We start from the raw sequence: 20076 nt of genomic DNA, 5'->3' as shown, positions 1-20076 counted from the left end.
ATTATCAGTTATCAACCATTTCCCTTTAACAATACACACACACACACACGTAGTGGTTAGACTACACGCCTTTGGAGCAGAGGATCGCAAGTTCGATTCCCGCCTGGGGCATCTGTATCCAGTACGGGTCCTAAGGCTAGACCCCCTATGCTAAGCAAACCTACCGCAGACATGAGCAAGACAGATAAATATGAAGGCATGCCAGCTTGGACGTCGCCCGATCAACAAGGTCCGCATCAGGTGTTGAGGAACCAGGGCACCCTGACGAGAAGTGGGCTACTGGAACAAGAAGGCATCGGTGGGCAAGAGACGAAAACAGGGCGTTGTTGGAATGCTACTACGCAAGAAACCCTGGCGGAAGGGGTTACATGAATAGGATGAGGGACCTATGGATTCTTCGATACCCAACATCCACAATGACGGCGAAACAACTAGTAGCTCAGTGTTCCAACATTCGAAAGAAGGGACTGCTCTCACAGCTTGAGATTGACGAGGTACAACATAAATGCTACGGCAAGGGGGAGCCAGGTCAGGGGGGAGATATTATCACCCCCACCTGAGATTGGGTACCAAGCCCCAAGTGCAATAGGAGAAGGATCGTTGAGTGTGAGAGGAACTGACCTGAAAGATAGGATCATGGCCAAGCATGAAACCTGGACCCCCCATGGCCGGTTGCCAAGATTACGTGAAGTACCCTCAGAAGGTCTGCTAGATGATGTTAATGCAGCACTATGAATGAAACAGCTTTTATTTGTCACTAGCAGGTTGCCCTGTAGCGAGATGGAACCCCCCCCCCGACCTTACACACATAACACAGACATCACACGGGGTTACAAGTCGGAGATCGGTAGCGTTACAGAAAAACACTGAAATGTACACAACAACGGGAAGGTACAAGAGGAAAAAAAGAGACCTCCACTCATGCTGTGCTTCCATGGTAGGACAGCACGAGAACAGGAAACAAAAAAAAAACTCCTCTGCACAAAGCACATAAATGTCCACAGCACAACAGTATGGAAGACATGACAAGCCACAGGGATGGGTAGGGGATGAGGAGTAACCCCAGGCAACACAGCAGCCATCCTACGACGGCGCCGTCATCTATTCGACAGCACGGGCCGGGACCCGCCTCGTGTTCCCAGGGGGCAAGAAGCATCGAAGGCGTTGGAAAGGGAGGGGGGATGAGTGAGTGCTTATCAGTGTAAGTGTATGTGTGTGCGTGTCCATAGTTTAGCTGAGACAGTGTCCTTCGGCCTATCAGGCTAAGTAAACAGTCCTCCAGCCAATCCAGGTGTCCTTGCATGGGACGGGAAGAATAGCCGTAACATAGTCATTATCAGGGAGTGATTGTTCGGCTCCAGCCTTGGGCCAGCAGCTGACGCGTTATGGGGGGTCCGCAATCTCGATGTTGATTTTGTAAATTTCCATGCGAGCAGCCAAGAAGAATTTTCAGGCTGCCCTAACACTCCGACACTGGCCTCTCGATCTCCCGTTGGAGAGCCGCGAGCCTCCCCATGATGGTATCAAACTTCTGTTCCATGGTGTTGTCATTCTTTTGATTCTGAGACCTCACAGCTGCAGTGATCCGTTCCGCGATGTCTTCCAACTGTCGCTCAAGGGTCCCATTTTGAGCAGGCCTCTCTCTGATGTATCCCCCCATACGCTCAATGTTGTTACTTTGAGCCTTCACAGCCGATGCAAGCGTCTCCAAGGTGTTGACCATATTACGTTCGTTGTGAGAGGTCGCGCCTCGTCCCATCGCTTCGATTCCAGCGGGCAGCCTTGTGGGGGTTTGAACAGCCGGTTCTGCTTTCTTATTTCTCCGATAAACCAGGGCTAAGCCAACTCCGATCAGCAAAAACCCTGTTATCACGGTTCCGAATAGATAGATATCTTCAGCGTCCTCGATCGACAGTCCCGCCAGGCACATGACCCTCCAGTTCTGCCACCCGTCCATCGTGTATCCGGCAGGGAAAGTCCCTCCAGGGCACTCAGGCTCTCCCGAGCCCAGACTTCTCGTTGAGAAAAGGGTGTCAATAGCATTCAGAGACCAGTTGATCAAATCCATAATTCTCTTTTAGGCTTTAGAGAACGACCGTGTGAGTCTATTCCAGGGAGAGTAATGCATACGAGACAAGACAAGGACATAGAGGCTAAGCAGGAAAGATAAGGGTGAGGAGGAGAGGAGAAAAGTGCAACCGCCTTCGCTGAGAGCCACAGCTCACAGCCTTGGCCACTACGGACGATACCTACAGCCACGATTACCGACACTAACAAGCTGAACTACAATACGGCAGCAGTGATCAGTGAGATGCTTGGCTGCCAGTTGAACAGCCACAAGGGACAGTACCCTCCATGGAGAAGGAGGCTAGAGTCTAAGATCAAGGTAGCACGGAGGGAGGTTAGCCAACTATCGGAAGTACAGGAAGCTGTCCATACCTGAGGCCTTGGAAACTGCCAAGCAACGACTCACAGCCTTGGCCAGCCACTTGAGGAGGTACACCAGAGAGATAGAAGGCAAGAGAATAAACCAGCTGTTCTCAACAGAACCAGCCAAAGTGTACTCTCAGTGGCAGAGGAACAATGTGAGAACAGCACCACCAAGGCTGGAGGCAGAACAATACTAGAAGAGCATATGGGAGAAGGACACAACCCATAATGGCAATGCTCAGTGGCTAGTGGATCGGAGGGCAGACCACAGCAACCTCCCTGAACAGGGTCCAGTAACCATCACAGTGGCAGATATTCAAGAAAGGGTCTCCAGTATGAAGAGTTGGACAGCACCAGGCCCTGACATGGTTCATGCCTACTGGCTGAAGAATCTGACTGCACTCCACGAGCGCCTGGCAGCACAAATGAACCAGCTGCTAGTTGACGAGAGACACCCGGAATGGCTAGCCGAAGGCCGGACAGTCCTGATCCTCAAGGACCCCCAGAACGGGCCGGTCCCCTCCAACTACCGACCAATAACCTCAGCACCACGTGGAAGCTCCTGTCAGGCATCATAGCAGCTAAGATGAACAGGCACATGGGTCAATACATGAGCCTGGCACAGAAAGGGATGGGCAAGAATACCAGAGGCACAAAACACCAGCTAATGGCAGACTGGCAGGAGATGCTCTGTCCCCACTGCTGTTCTGCATAGGCCTTAACCCCCTCAGTGAGATAATTGCCAAGACTGGCTACGGATACCGACTACAGAATGGAGCAGTTGTCAGCCACCTCCTGTACATGGATGACATCAAGCTGTATGCCAAGAGTGAACGAGACATCGATTCACTGATCCACACCACCAGGATATACAGCAATGACATCGGAATGTCGTTCGGGCTGGAGAAGTGTAGTCGGATGGTAACAAAGAGAGGGAAGGTAGTCAGAACGGAGGGGATCGAACTACCAGAAGGCAACATTGCAGACATAGAGGACAGTTACAAGTACCTGGGGATCCCACAGGTGAATGGGAACCATGAAGAGGCTGCTAGGAAAGCTGCAACCACCAAGTACCTGCAGAGGGTCAGGCAAGTCCTAAGGAGTCAGCTGAACGGTAAGAACAAGATCCATGCATGGAGGGTTTCACCCCAAGTCCAGCACCCGGAGGCTGTACGCTAAGCGGAAAGGAGGGGGCTGGAGACTGGTGAGTGTCAGCACTACAGTCCAGGATGAGACAAGGAACATCCACGAATACATCACGAAGATGGCCCCAACTGACAGTGAATACCTCAGGCAGCAGAAACCCAAGAAAGTGGAGGAAGGTGAGGAACCATCATGGAAGGACAGGCCCCTGCACGGTATGTACCACCGGCAGATAGAGGAGGTGGCTGATATCCAGAAATCCTACCAGTGGCTGGACAAAGCTGGACTGAAAGACAGCACGGAAGCACTAATCATGCCAGCACAGGAACAAGCACTGAGCACAAGATCCATTGAGGCTGGGGTCTATCACACCAGGCAAGACCCCAGGTGCAGGCTGTGTAAAGATGCTCCAGAGACAATCCAGCACATAACAGCAGGGTGTAAGATGCTAGCAGGTTTTCTTTCTCTCCCTCTCTTTCTTTCATTCTTTCTCCCTGTCCTATCCCCCAGTCATGTCTGTCCCATTTGTTGCAACTGAAAATAAAATAAATTCGTAATTACAATAAAGGTCAATCAAATGGACCAATATGGCAAGGCCATGATGATCCACTTGGTAAAATAAATCCGCTTTGCATCTTTTTTGGCCTTAAGACAACAATTCTGATGGCTAAAGATCCAAACGGGATGCACACACAAAAAAAAAAGATGCTAGCAGGCAGGGCATACATGGAACGCCATAACCAAGTGGCCGGCAAAGTGTACAGGAACATCTGTGCCGAGTATAACCTGGAAGTCCCGGGGTCAAAATGGGAGATGCCCCCAAGGGTGATGGAGAATGACCGAGCTAAGATCCTGTGGGACTTCCAGATACAGACGGACTTCCAGATACCGACGGCTAACAACCGGACATAGTGGTGGTAGACAAACATGAGAAGACGGCTGTAGTGATCGATGTAGCGGTTCCGAATGACAGCAACATCAGGAAGAAGGAACACGAGAAGCTCGAGAAATACCAAGGGCTCAGAGAAGAGCTTGAGAAGATGTGGAGGGTGAAGGTGACGGTGGTCCCAGTGTGTGGCGGAGGTGTGGTCCGGGGCGCGGCTGCAGGGGAGAAGTGATGCAGTGAGCTCAACGGGGCGGTGCTGGTGAGAACAGCTGATGGCGATTTTGGACTGATGGTGGTTTTCCTTCCCTTTATATAGTGAGGTGGAGAGGAGCGGAGGAGGAAGACTCTGCGGGAACCGACCGCTGTCAGACGGTGTTCTGTTATAATTCCGTGGACACTCGCAATAAATGTGGAATCTGATGATAACAACCTGTGTGTGGGTGTATCTGTGCATAGCGTACGTCACACAGTGGTAATCGGTGCACTAGGTGCAGTGACTCCCAAGCTAGGCGAGTGGCTCCAGCAGATCCCGGGAGCAACAGCGGAGATCTCTGTCCAGAAGAGTGCAGTCCTAGGAACAGCTAAGATACTGCACAGGACCCTCAAGCTGCCAGGCCTCTTGTAGAGGACCCGAGCTTGAAGGATTGACCGCCCACAGGGGCGAGTGGGGAATTTTATATATATATATATATATATAGTTAAAGGGAAATTTTGTTATCAGATATTAATTGAAAGGTTGATAACTAATAATGAATGACAGTTGATCCATTCTGTATTTTCCATATAATGCAACATTTAGCCAGTGCTTTACAAAGAACATTGGTGACAGGAGAGTAAAGCCACACATTCTCTCTCTACTGTAAGAGGAATGAGGCTTCCATGTGTTTGATCAAACAGGAACAAGCAGCTACATCTGCATGTTGGCGTAAAAAGAGGAAGAGGCAGTGGCAAAATATTTCAGAAGCACAAATTCTAACACGTACACACCAGGGGATGAGAAGCAGACAGCTAATAACCCATCAAAAGAATTACAGTCACTGCCAAAGCCTATGAGTTCAAGCAGAGACAGCAAACACAAGAAGGCCACTGTATGTGATCCAGGCTGTATGCTCTGGGCCGAGTCTCACTGACACCTCACAACATGACCTCCATTTTACAGACAAATCAATCTATGAGCGATGGGCTAATTGCTAGGAAACTCACAGCATGACCTATTAGGTTCTCGATTCCACCCGCACACACCCACAGTGACATGACAAACTAGGGAATAAAGTGCAAGAGCCTGTATTTTGCAAGATAATAAAATACAGAGTTAGAGAATAGAATTTACTCTCAGTATCTTTAATTGGGGGGTGTAACTGTATCGTGCACACATTCAGAATTTCAGTCTTTGCCAGTTTAACATCAAACCCTAATTGAAGACTTCAGACAGGGCAGTTTTAAGTTTTCAGATCAGGGATCCAAGTCTCATTATCTGAAACTGCACCAAGTTTTTTATGTGCAGTCTTAGTTAAAGACAGAGTCTGTGTCCAAATGACCTTGTTTGAACCAACTCCAACTGACATTTGTTTTTCAAAAGCATGTTAAAACTTTAATGGTCTGGTGAGCCAGGGACTTTTCCTCCACTGACATTTGATGAATTGTATCATCTAATTTCAGATATTCCAATTTAGATTATCACCGTTAACAGGAAAACCAATTCACTACATTTAGACCTATTCAAAGCATTTGCAGTAAACAAACTATTAATGAGTTTTAATGCATTACAAACAGGACATATGCTTACTGTAGACTCATATCAGCTAAAAGTACATCTGAAACTTTAACAGTTAACCTCATATTCCATTCTGTTTCAAATTGTCTTCAGGCACTGCACAATAAAGTCACAGATATCAGCTCATACCCAGAGTGGTTGTGTTATGTGGCGAACAGCAGTTTCTAACCCTCACCAAAAAAAATTCCAACACATTTTACAGACTAAAACAGACAGAACAGCAGCATACCCCCACACCGAGCAAGCTCACTTCTCATTTCCTCTACTGTTATCATTCTCCCTTTACACACATCCTCACTTGCACTGCATATAACAAAGAACAAGCCAACCCCTCCACACACAACGAGACAGTTTCCAAACACTTGCTGAGAAGCTATCAAACACTTGCCTGATCAAGGACAGCTCTGTGCAAAGCAGGCCTTCCAGCTGAGGTCTGACAATGAGAATCCACTTGCTGAACAAAACAAGAATATGTGGATAGGAATCCATAAAGCCTTCCCTTCTTCACTCTGACCTTCGCTGTTTGCATTTTGCTAGAGGAAATGCTACGCACTCTGTCCACACTGATACCCTAGCACCAGGGATCTATGTTTGCATTCATGTTTTTTTGAGTACTGTCTTAAAGGCATACTGCATAACACTGGTATCAGCTGCACTATTAGAGAGAATATGATTTCAAAAAATAATGCAACTACACGACTTCCAGTGATGTCCCCACTTGCTAACAAGGTGAGATTGCACTCCATGAAGCCAGAACACGATTGGAGAAGCTGTTACAAAAAGTTCTAACAGGATTAAACCTGTTTTAACACGCAAATATCTCAGTTGGAAAACAAGTCAGAAGTGTGTGAATGTGAAATATGTGTGAAATTGTATGAAAGCCAGATTTATATTACCTGCATAATGGAAATATGACTTATGTAAAATTATGTATAATTTTATCGTAAGTGTAAAATCTTAAAGTAAAAAATCCAAGGTGAATGTCTTTGCCTCAGTAGTAGCAAGCTTGTCCTCCATTAAGAAACCAGGCTTGTAGACTTTTATAATGGCAAAACAGAAAACATTTTCCCACAGTCTGCACTGCTACCAGCAACTGCAAGACAGTTAGATTTGAGGTGAATTCAAAAGCAAACTGCTGGCTCCCATTTAAGGTGGCAAAGTGCAAAATGGCAGCTTTTTAACATTGATTTTGCATTCTGGGGTAACAGAAGGAAAATGTGTACTCTGAGAAAACCCCAAAGCACTTCCCATCTGCAGGGGCAAATTACTGATGCCTGTTGATCCAGACACGTTTTGTCAGCTACACAGAGACATGGTGAAAATGTGTTCAAGGACTTGAGGATGGTTGATCACGTGACAAATTCATAACATTTTAGCAATTCACCTTTTTCGCCTTCCCTTTTGAAAAATATTTTGACCTTTGTTTTGGTTGGTGCAATGGGTCATCTACTAAACAAAAAGGTTTGTAGATCAGTCGCTGGCTGCTTCAGTCAAGGTGTTGCTGTAATTCTTAGGCAAGCTAGTGAATGCTGATTTATTTCTGATACATCCATGCAAATCAAATCAAATCAAATCACTTTTATTGTCACATCACATGTGCAGGTACATTGGTACAGTACATGTGAGTGAAATTCTTGTGTGCGAGCTTCACAAGCAACAGAGTTGTGCAAATGCAATAACGTAAACAAGAAAAATACAAGAATGAGAAAAATACAAGAATTTGTATTTTTTTATGTGATTCACAATTATTAGAAAAAGCTAGCTTTTTTTTTTTTGCTTATGCACTGACAATGCTCTCTAGACAAAATTATAGTATTTTTGTTTGTTATTTTCCCCACACACATAACTTGCATGCACTCATGTTTGTGGCCAACAGACTATTTACCACTGTATTTTCAATGCATGATTTTGATGCATCTTTGTACAGAAGGCAAGAGCGCTATGCAGCTGTCACCTTCTGTCAGTGCTGTTTCTCTGGAATCAGCTCTGTGGGTTAGTGCTTAAAGGACAGCAAATGTGAGTAAACCAAATGACATTAAGGGAGGATATGAAACAGTCAGCACGCTGATGACTGAAGATTGACCTTTTAAATGTGATGCAATGCAGTGTCAGAGTCAAGCACAGCATGAATCGCCTAAATTAATATTACAGACGTTGCAGCAGCGTGATATTCCAATCAAGTATTTATGAGATTGGTTCTGACTACAGTTCTTTTGCACTCGAGATTTGCAAAAGGTCTGAGTTTCTAAAAATATTAAAAATAGTAGAAAAACAGTGATCAATAGAAGTTTAAGTTAATAGTGTAGCGAACCATATTAGGTCACAAACTATTAATTACATAGATTATTAAAAAAATGCAATTTAACTATTTTAATTACTTCAAAAAGATTTGAATTTAATGTTTCTATTCTTTCTATTAAAATTTTCTAACTGGGTAGTAAGTAAAAGCTAGGACCAGGTGTTTATACTGGAATATGTTGACAGTCACACTAATTTACATACTAAAGCATTAAAGTGAATATTCTCATATATTATACTATCAAATTCATATTATAGTCTCCATATTCTTTTTTTAATCAAGTGTTTATTGAAGTTATGCAAAAAATAAAATGAAATGTACAATATTTGATGGCTTCCTTTGTTCTTGGACTCATATATACAGTAGTCTGGATGACCGCCATCACATCAAGTTCTTTTTCTACACATGAGTATGAAAAAAAAAAAAGAAAAAGAAGAGAAAACAACGCACACAAAACAAAGAATCATGTGTACAAACAGGTATAGTAAGTAACTATATACATCCAGAGAGGGGGCAACTGAAAAGCCAACACTTTCAGTAGCAGATGGTGACATAGCCTTAGTACATGTTATTATCAAAAACAAAATAAGCAAACAAAGATTTACCCAACCATTCCTTCAATGATGAATATCAGCGATATCTGGCCTTATAGGACTCATATAGCGGAGCCATTTTCCCCAGTGTTTTACAAATTTCTCATACTCAAAATTCACTAAAAAAGTAATCTTTTCCATCTTGTAAATTTCAAAAGTTACATCAATCCAGCTGTTTAATGTTGGTGGATCCTGTGTCAGCCATCTTTTAGTCAGTGCCTTCTTCAGCCAGCAGCACACCAAATAAGTATTTATCTATACCCTTTATGTCTGAGGGTATGTACCCCAAAAATATGGATTTAAAATCAAAGGGTAAATATGTACCAAATATGTTTTGCAGCACTTTATGGACTTCTCTCCAATAGTTCTTAATATTCTTACAATCCCAAAATATATGGTAGTGGTGTGCTGTTCCGTAGCCACAGTTCCTCCAACATTCAAAACTTCCTTCATCATAATGTGCCTTTATAGCTGGGGTAATGAAAAAACAAGCAAAACTTTTCCAGCAGAATTCCTTCCATACATGTGATTTTGTACTTTTCCAATGAAAAGAACAGATGTTCTGTCATCTGTGATTGCCTGACCTCCCTCTTTCTCCCATCTTTCTTTTATATATAGGGAGTGCAGAATTATTAGGCAAGTTGTATTTTTGAGGAATAATTTCATTATTGAACAACAACCATGTTCTCAATGAACCCAAAAAACTCATTAATATCAAAGCTGAATGTTTTTGGAAGTAGTTTTTAGTTTGTTTTTAGTTTTAGCTATTTTAGGGGGATATCTGTGTGTGCAGGTGACTATTACTGTGCATAATTATTAGGCAACTTAACAAAAAACAAATATATACCCAGTTCAATTATTTATTTTTACCAGTGAAACCAATATAACATCTCCACATTCACAAATATACATTTCTGACATTCAAAAACAAAACAAAAACAAATCAGCGACCAATATAGCCACCTTTCTTTGCAAGGACACTCAAAAGCCTGCCATCCATGGATTCTGTCAGTGTTTTGATCTGTTCACCATCAACATTGCGTGCAGCAGCAACCACAGCCTCCCAGACACTGTTCAGAGAGGTGTACTGTTTTCCCTCCTTGTAAATCTCACATTTGATGATGGACCACAGGTTCTCAATGGGGTTCAGATCAGGTGAACAAGGAGGCCATGTCATTAGTTTTTCTTCTTTTATACCCTTTCTTGCTAGCCACGCTGTGGAGTACTTGGACGCGTGTGATGGAGCATTGTCCTGCATGAAAATCATGTTTTTCTTGAAGGATGCAGACTTCTTCCTGTACCACTGCTTGAAGAAGGTGTCTTCCAGAAACTGGCAGTAGGACTGGGAGTTGAGCTTGACTCCATCCTCAACCCGAAAAGGCCCCACAAGCTCATCTTTGATGATACCAGCCCAAACCAGTACTCCACCTCCACCTTGCTGGCCTCCGAGTCGGACTGGAGCTCTCTGCCCTTTACCAATCCAGCCACGGGCCCATCCATCTGGCCCATCAAGACTCACTCTCATTTCATCAGTCCATAAACCTTAGAAAAACCAGTCTTGAGATATTTCTTGGCCCAGTCTTGACGTTTCAGCTTGTGTGTCTTGTTCAGTGGTGGTCATCTTTCAGCCTTTCTTACCTTGGCCATGTCTCTGAGTATTGCACACCTTGTGCTTTTGGGCACTCCAGTGATGTTGCAGCTCTGAAATATGGCCAAACTGGTGGCAAGTGGCATCTTGGCAGCTGCACGCTTGACTTTACTCAGTTCATGGGCCTTGGTTTTTCCACACGCTTCTTGCGACCCTGTTGACTATTTTGAATGAAACGCTTGATCGTTCGATGATCTCGTTTCAGAAGCTTTGCAATTTTGAGACTGCTGCATCCCTCTGCAAGATATCTCACTATTTTTGACTTTTCTGAGTCTGTCAAGTCCTTCTTTTGACCCATTTTGCCAAAGGAAAGGACGTTGCCTAATAATTATGCACACCTGATATAGGGTGTTGATGTCATTAGACCACACCCCTTCTCATTACAGAGATGCACATCACCTAATATGCTTAATTGGTAGTAGGCTTTCGAGCCTATACAGCTTGGAGTAAGACAACATGCATGAAGAGGATGATGTGGACAAAATACTCATTTGCCTAATAATTCTGCACTCCCTGTACTTTGTTGAATAATTGCTGAGATCATGAAGACTTTTGTATATTTGTGAGATTACACCTTTCTTAGTTTCTGACTTATAAGCATTTACAAAGAGTTGGATAAGTGGCCTCGCTGTAGTGGGTGTTTGGTTTTTGATGCTTCGGGTGAAGAAGTTTCTTAACTGCAGGTGTCTGTAGTGATCTTGGTTTTCTAAATGAAACATTTGCTTTAAAGTTTGGAAACTCATGATTTCATCCTCCTTTACTATACCACATATCGATGTGATTCCTTTATCTATCCAGTTTTTAAAACTAGGGTCCATTTGATTTGGTGTAAATTCTGAATCGTATGCCTGTCAGGATCAAACACACCAAAATCGTAATCATTTTAATATTTTTATATCCTTCTCCAGCTTATTTTATTTTACCACCATTTTCCAGACCTCTAGTGCGGTCTTTACCAAGGGATTTCTTATTTCGGAAATGTAGTCCTGTAGATTTTTATCTGCTAGAACTGCCTGTATATGCATATTGGATATTGTTTTGCTTTCAATTTCCTTCCATGCTGCTATATATGAGGGATCGCACCAGTGCAACACAGCCCTAATCATTGCTGAATTATAGTATCTTTTTAAACATTGTAGGCCCAGCCGCCGTTTTCTTTAGGCAGTTGCAATGTTTTGTATCGTATTCTGGGTCGTCTCCCTTGCCATATGAATCTAGAAATCATTTTATCCCATTCAATAAAGTCTTTTTGATTAATCTGGAGTAGGAGGGTCTGAAACAGATATAGAAATCTTGGTAAAACATTAATTTTGATGGTTTCTATTCTAGAGCTTATGGTCAAACATGGGATATGATTCCATTTTGTGAGGTCCTCTTTGACCCTTTGATATAAATGGCTGTAGTTTTTTTCAAATAGTCTACTTGTATCTTTAGTAAGTGTTACCCCCAGGTAGTTAATTGAGTCTGTGTTCCATTTCAATGGATGTGTTTATTTGAGCTTTTCAGATGGACTATAATTGTAGGGAAGGGCTTCAGTTTTATTTAGATTCAGTTTGTATCCTGTCATTGGGCCAATGTTTTTAAGATAATTCATTACCTCCGGCAGAGACTCCTCAGGTGTTTTTAGGAATAAGAGTACATCATCGGCATAGCATGCTATTTTATGTTCCACATCATTTATTGCAATAACTACAATTTTTCTGCTTTACCTAATATGTTGGGCAAGTGGCTCCAGAAATATAGAAAAGAGAAGAGGAGACCAAGCGCAGCATTGTCTCACTCCCCACTCTCCAATGTTAGAGATTGAGTTAGGTGGCCATTAATCCTAAACCTTGCAGACAGATTATCATATAATGCCCTTACGTTGTGCCTTTTCAAGTACCCAATTTCATGTTTTTCTCAATATAGGGATGAGATCCTCTTTGAATGCTTTATAAAATTCGGAGGTGAACCCATCACTTCCTGGTAATTTGTTAGCTTTCAAGTTTCTTATAGCATTTTCTAATTCCTTTTCTGTTATTTCAGAGGCTAGTTGTTTATTTTATATTGTATTGTCTGCTTGGTGTTTCTTAAGTTTCCATGCCAACAGTTTTGTGAATTTAGGGCCATTTTCATAATATCTTTCGTAATAATGTCTAGAAAATAGCACCTTCTTTTCAATTTTCCCGAGTGTACATTAAGTTAATTTCGTTTCTTAGTTTTTTTAATTCATTCTAGTGTAGCTGGATTTTGGTTTCGTGCATGGCTGCTTTCTAGCTGTTTCAGTTGTTTTTGGGAATCCTGTAGTTTTTCCTGGTAAAGTTTCTTTTTCCTTGAGGCAGCTGCAATGATTTTTCCTCTTATCACAGTCTCAATATTCTAACACAAGCAACTTGGCTCACTGATGACAAAAAGACTGAAGAAGTTATACTGATATAGAGTCTACACAAATTAGTTTGAAAAGAGACATTTTCATCAAAACTAAAGCTTACAGTGGATATTAAGATAATATAGCTTATTGGTTGGAGAACTGTGACGCAGACTGTTACAAAATTAAACAAACCAATGAAACATTTTCAAACACACAGAGCAAAGAACAGATGTAGTCACCCTGTCACTTCCCACATCTTACACTTGATTGTGCTGGACTCAGATTTGGCCCAAAGATTTTATGTTAACTGCACTGCCAGGAAATATGCATCTGCAGTGAAATGTCACAAAGTAGAACAAAAAAGTGCCATATTCTATATACAACACTTGCTAAAAAGGAACTGTGGGCTAATGTGATGCAGTACTTTTGTACAAAACTTGCAAAAGATTCAAACTACCTTTATGAATGATAATTATGTAACTCAGTAATTCCCAGAGATTAAGAGTTAATTTTGCATTTGGTCTGGAGCAAATGTTTTGATGTCAGCGGTGTTGATGTTCTGACAGCTGAAAACAATGAACTGAAAAGTCCCATCTTTCCTTTTGTTCCACTGTTCTTGTTTATATAACCAGGATGTTTGGTGTGTTTGATCCTGACAGGCTGAAGCTCCAGGGCCATCATCCAAGGCTAAAATGTTCAATGGTTCTGTCTGGGGGAAAATGTTGTGAAAAGATATGCACAATGGAGAATGTATTTCTAATGTGTTTTTGTGAGCGCCTGTCTGCATGTCATCTCTATTTGCAATGCTTCTCAACACCACAGAGAGAAAACCGTTTCTCTGTTTGCTCTCTATGAGTAACACCGGCAAAATGGTTGCAAAGTGAAAGGAACACATTGCCCTTCCAGCCGAATTTTCTCCAAAGCAGAATAACTTTGTAATTTCTAACAATATGGGCCCAAAACCATAACCTCCTTTCAATACACAATGGCAAAGGGAAGCTCTCCTGACACATGATTTCCTCCACATAGACTCAATACAAACGTGCGGTCCAGCTGACAGATAAATGCATCTGTGCTCTCTTTATCACACACACACACACACACACACACACACACACACACACACACACACACACACACACACACACACACGCTGGCTCCACCTGCAAAACTGTATTTACACGAATCTCAGGCATCCTGCAGAGTCTGCAAACCAGCATTTGTTTTTGTGTTTCTTTAATTACAAGTTAGGTCATAATAGGGGATGGAGGGACTATTTCCTGTTGCCTCATGGGCAATCTTGGAGGCTCCAAATTGGAGATGATTCTTACACGTGGCCTAGATTCCGACTGCAGTCAAATTCCCCTCTGCCCTGTATAACAGCTTATCATTGTGCAATAACATTGTCGGAGAAAATGGTGCACCTGACGCTCAGCCCACCCTCCCCCTGAGATTCTTGTTATCTATCATCACACTGTCGCTTTCGAGCAAACACAAACGCCTGGATTGGTGGGTGTGATTGAAATTGCCAGCCACATATTAAAAAGAAAATGTTCAAAGATTCTGCACTGACATGTACATTGGTGGCTTGATAGAAGGATACTTAAGCCACCTTTAAATGGAATAATAAGAAATCTGAAGCAGCAATTTGCTTCTTAGCAACATCTATTTAGCTCTGCTGTGGGATTTCGGGAATGATGCCTCCTCTGGGTTCAGTTAAGGTTTGGATAACGGGTTGCTGCTGAGTTTGCCATTTGTAATACTCAGTCTGTTGAGCATCTGGCTAAAGACTTGTCAGCCACCTGATTTTTATACCCATTTTCCATTTGCTTGAGAGTAAACATTTAAAATATTAATTTCCCTTTCTGTAACATATACATATTATCATGATATGTCAGTATCCTTGGAACCCAAGTTCAGTTAAACAATCACTGCTTTTTAGTTTACTTTGGCAGATATTCATTATTATATTATTAATCAACACCTCTTCACTGTAAAAGGTTACTAACTACACTTAAAAAAAAACATTAGCCTGTTGATGAGCTTTTGACCCCTACACTTGATCTCTGACACAGACATGAGGAAAAATGGAACAGGTCTGAACTGCAAAAGCTTGTAAGCTGTCAAAATATCCAAAGCAAAGGCACTTTAAAGGACAGATGAAGAGAGAGAAAAACTGCAGAATCTGTTGAGTCAGTGAAGGTGAAGGCAAAGAGCCATATTTCCCTCACCTGCCATTCTGCTGCTGCCACCTCCTATGATCTTACCCTCTGGTCAATCAAAGATGCATTCAACCTTGGCGTATATAAGCTAATAGTAGGCCTGGCACCTTGGTAAGACAGGTAAGACTGAAACATGTCGTCTCGGAGCTCATCGGTGGGACTGAAAATGCTGTTTATTCTGTCACTGAATGGACATCATGCCTGCTGTTCTATTTAAGCTGTCAAGCATCACGGCCTCAAAACAGGCCCAGCTGGCTCCCTGTGAGCCTTCCACAGTAAGATTGATGAGGGGAAGCCTGGCAGACGAAGGGCAATACAGGCAAGCCTTTGTGTTGTTCTGTATGTACACATCATTTTCCCTCATTCCACAGGAGAATCAGCAGCAGCAGATTAAATGACAGAACAAATTTCCATCATACCACAGACAATTGTTCAAGTGAATTTGTGTAACCATTCAGTGTAACCTAGGATTAATTATGCATGCTTGTATTTCATTGCTGTAATGCCATTATAGTATTGTAGACTAAAACAGGATTGATATCTTCATGCATTAAATCATATTTCATCACAACGACAGATAACATGCATATTGTGTTTTCAGTGGTCCCTTTGTACATATTATGAATTTGGGAGCAAAAGTGTTAAAAAAGAGATTAATTCAAGTGCACATGCAAAGTGCCATCAGTAATGTTTAGAATTATGAACTGATGGTTAGCCATTGCTTTGTTAAGTTGCTTGGCACTTTTGCACTTTTAATACTTATCCTTACATGAGGATAAGGTAACAATGCGAGACAGTACTTAAAGTGCTGTTTGAATGGTAAATGCGGCTTTTTGTGTGAAGCATTTCGTATTTTGACTGAGAGCAGAAAGTGTAATAAAATGCCAGTCCTTTTCTATTAAAAGACTTAACATAGAGTTAACACTAAAATCCAAGACATCACATATTGATGGAAATATTATTAAATTTGATGATCTAAAAATGTCACGGTTTCGGGGATGTGGGGAGGAGGATCCAAATGCAGGACTCTGCGATGCAAACAGTGCGTTTATTTACAGTGAATGGACAGGACAACAATAAATCCCCCTGCTTTCCCCTGACTCCCGTGCCTCAGCACTCCCTGTGCTGGCTGCTGTCTGGTGGTCCACATTTCTCCTGGGGAAACAACAGAAGCAGCCGTCAGGACACTTCACTACTGCAGGCCAGAGGCGGAGCAAGACATTTGAAACACCCGGGGCTTAGCCCTAAAGGGTAGTATGCATGTGGGATTTTATTTATTTATTTATTTTATTTTTTTTTTTTTTTGGGGGGGGGGGGGGGGCTAGAAATGACTGAACGATTAATTGGCTCTGTTTTGAGTTTTGTTCAAAAAAGAATGACTTCATATAGGGAAAAATATATATCACATATGCAGGACACCTTAACCCTTGTATGGTGTTCGGGTCTGTGAGACCCGTTTTCAGTTTTTCTCAAAAGAAAAATTAAACAATTAATTATTTTTTCAACCTGAAATTCATTGGCTTTGGCTTATTTTCTGTGAGGAACATAAATCCGAACTAATTTTCAATGACCTCATACTGTACCTCCCCCCACGCATTTACATTACATACAAGGTGTTCGGGTCCACTGGACCCAGGTCTAATAAAAGTGTTGAAAGTGCAGGTCCTGTGTTCCCACACTCTGTCTTCCTCCTTTCTGGTGCTGCTGATGGTGTTTTCTTCCCCTCCTGCTCCGCACAAAGTTGCAACATTGTTGAAAATTCAACTATCAACACCGTCTGCTCTGACATTCCCACACATTTTACCCTCTTTCTTGAGGGATCCAAATTTTATTTTCTCATACCCTGTCCCACCTGCAAATTAGGGGCATAATACTATAAATAAGACTTTGCCAGTGTGGTTCTTTATCACAACTGATAAAGATGGCAAAAGATTATCTGCTGCGAGGGCCATCCAATTGATTTTGGAAGAGAGAGGAGCTTCGGATGATGATGTTGACAAAGAGGTTTCAGAATATTTCACATTTCTGAAAATTCAGAGTCTGACAGTGACTTTGAAGAAGAGGATGAGGTTGAGCACCATTTAGTAACAAAACGAAGACGAGTACCTGTCATGGTCCTGGGCCATGCGGGCCCAGTATTCTCAGTTCCTTGTGTTTTTGTATTTCGTTCCTTATTTAGGTCATGTTTCCTGAGTTGTCCTGTTATGTTGTTCCTTATTTGACTTCCCCTTGTGACTCTTATCCCCTGTGTGCCCCTCTATGTATCTGTGAGCCCTCATCTCCCCTCGTGTTTCATTCCATGTTTCCCCAGCCCACTATGCCCGTGCTCTCTCTCTCCTCCTGTTTGCACCTCTGTGTACTTCCTGTTTTACTTTGACAGTCTCCCGTCAGTGTTGTTTACTCCTGCCATGTCTTGTTATGTTTATCTGTGTCAGCTGTGTTCCCATGTGTGGCCACTTCCCCTGATCATCCCTCTTGTGTATTTAGTCTCTGTGTTTCATGTAGTCTGTGTCGCGTCGTCTGTGTTCTCACCTCCATGTTTTCACGGTCAGTCCCTGCAGTGATCATCATAGTCTGAGTTTTCTTAGTTTGTCGCAGTATTAGTTTTCCCAGTTTAGTTATAGTCTAGTCACGCCATCCCTGCTTTGTTTGTGCACTTTGTCTTCAGCCATAATAAAGGCTCGCTTTCTGTTAAGTCCACCCCCGTCTACTCACTTGTGTATGCACCTGGGTCCATCACACACACCACCGCACGGCCTGTCTCTGCAGACCGTGACAGTACCCCATCTGCAGCCAGCTCCAGGACCAGAACAAGCCCACCAGACAGCAAGTGAAGAAATATGGATGTCAATAAATGGTGAAATTGAATGGTCTTCTTGCCCAAGAAATGAGCCACCCTGCAGAGCTGTTACTGTGATAAGCCAGGGCCAACACGGCTGGCAGTTACTCATGTGCAGGACATGAAGTCTTCATTTGAGCTTTTCATCCCAGATTCCATCCAGAAAATTATTCTGGATTGCAGTAATCTAGAAGGAAGGTGTTTTTTTTGGAGAGAGGTGGAAGGAGACCAAATTCATCTAAGAACCCCAAAGGCCTACTTTGGGGTTTTTATCCTTGCAGGAGTTTTCAGGTCCAAAGGGGAATCGACAGAATCCCTGTGGGATGCAGAAACCGGCAAGAACCTATCCGTGCATCAGTGTCTCTGGAAAACTTCCACAAAATTTCCAGGATTATCCGTTTTGATAACCGAGACGACAGACCAGCTCGACGGCAGAGAGACAAGCTAGCTGCCATCAGGACAGTGTGGGATAAGTGTGTGCACCACCTCCCCCTGTTTTACAAACCTGGGCCTAATGTCACCATTGATGAGCAGCTGATCCCATTTAGTTGTGAAACATATTGCTTCACGTGTAAATGTGTTGTGTCTTTACACTCACTCCACTTGATTATAACGGATTTATTTTTTTATAACATTTTATAAAAAAAAACAAAAAACGAGAAGCACATTAATTCATAAATGTGATCTAACAAAGGTAAAGGGAAAAAATTAACCATGTTTGCTGTTCATATGGTTTGTAATTGGGATGAAGTAAACATCTGTTGAGTAATTTAACATAAAATTGTTTGATAGTGTTAATTTGGAAAGCCAAAACTCTAGCGGGTCCACCAGACCCATGAACACTGGCTGAGTAACAAAAATATGAACACCACACAAGGGTTAAACTAGTTTTTTAATTAAGCAGCAAGGCAGAACAACATCAGGGCTGTATCAAGACACGAGGACTAAACCCCAATTCAACCAGACCCAGAGCTGATCTGGAATTAAAACAGGACTACAACAGTTCAAAATCAGGACTACTGAGGACTTAACCAAGTCAGAACCAGAATCAGAACTAGATGATAGTAGCACTAAAAATCATCATAGACTTGCACTACACTTATTTTTTAATTCTACCAAAGTCCACTATTTAGATTCAGAAAAGTTTATAAAATTATTTAGCCTTGTTGTGCAAACAAGCCTGCATAACTTAATAAATATAGAATTTGAAAAATAACAAACCTAAAAAGAAACACTAAGTACGAGATACATGAGGACCTATGATACGGTGATACTTTTGGTAAACGACCATTTGACTAACATGTGTGTCTCACCTGCTCTTGTTCCTCTCTGTTCTGTCCTCATTCTCTCTCTCCCTCTCTGTGCCTCTCTCTCCCTCTTTGTGCTGACAATCATCAAATATACAGTTGAAACCAGATATTTACACACTCTTCAGATCAAAACACACTTTTTTAATTGTAACATCAAATGAGACTAAATGTTTATTTTTTTAGATTGATAAATATAAAAAACATATTTGTTAACTTTAAGAGTAAAGAGAGAAACTATCTGTATTTCTTAATTGTAAATGGCACCAAATTGTATTCAAAATTGAGCCACACTTATGGAGCTCCACAGTTCTTTTCCTGGTGTTTTGGTTGACATCTCTTGATTTTCCCATTTCAAAGAAACAGGCTCTGTGTTTTGCCTTATATGCATCCACAGCTGTGCCACCAATTTACTCACATGGACTCTACTAACCTATCAGAAGCTTCTTCAGCTCAGAATGGAATCGTCTGGAGTTTTCTTATTAATAAACAATAAACTTAGTATATATGTACTCCTAAATTTGATGAAAGTATGAATATACTGCTGTGTAAGGAAATTCCTCTTGTTTTGCATAGAAATATACT

At 42.1% G+C, this 20076-nt stretch overlaps 2 protein-coding genes across 3 annotated transcripts in view; both read right to left on the bottom strand.

The window, feature by feature from the left end:
* The window catches only part of opcml (opioid binding protein/cell adhesion molecule-like), a 442688-nt gene that overhangs the window by 212996 nt on the left and 209616 nt on the right, over positions 1-20076 (bottom strand). The gene's annotated exons all lie outside the window — the stretch shown is intronic.
* Positions 1460-2068, bottom strand: LOC147320087 (uncharacterized). The gene has a single exon (XM_086307399.1). It carries the CDS (start codon positions 2066-2068, stop codon positions 1460-1462), a length of 609 nt encoding a protein of 202 aa, XP_086163525.1.

Source organism: Aulonocara sp. 'chitande type north' Nkhata Bay, linkage group LG10 (assembly GCF_057382095.1).
Source record: "Aulonocara sp. 'chitande type north' Nkhata Bay isolate Kocher_YH1m ecotype deep benthic linkage group LG10, A_spYH_male_GT1.1, whole genome shotgun sequence".
Lineage (NCBI taxonomy): Eukaryota > Metazoa > Chordata > Actinopteri > Cichliformes > Cichlidae > Aulonocara > Aulonocara sp. 'chitande type north' Nkhata Bay.
Note: the sequence above shows the minus strand (reverse complement) of the source record. Positions and strands in the feature narration are given on the sequence as shown.

Excerpts from the sequence above, each read along its gene's own strand:
- LOC147320087 (XM_086307399.1), bottom strand. The coding sequence starts at position 2,068 with ATGGATTTGATCAACTGGTCTCTGAATGCTATTGACACCCTTTTCTCA.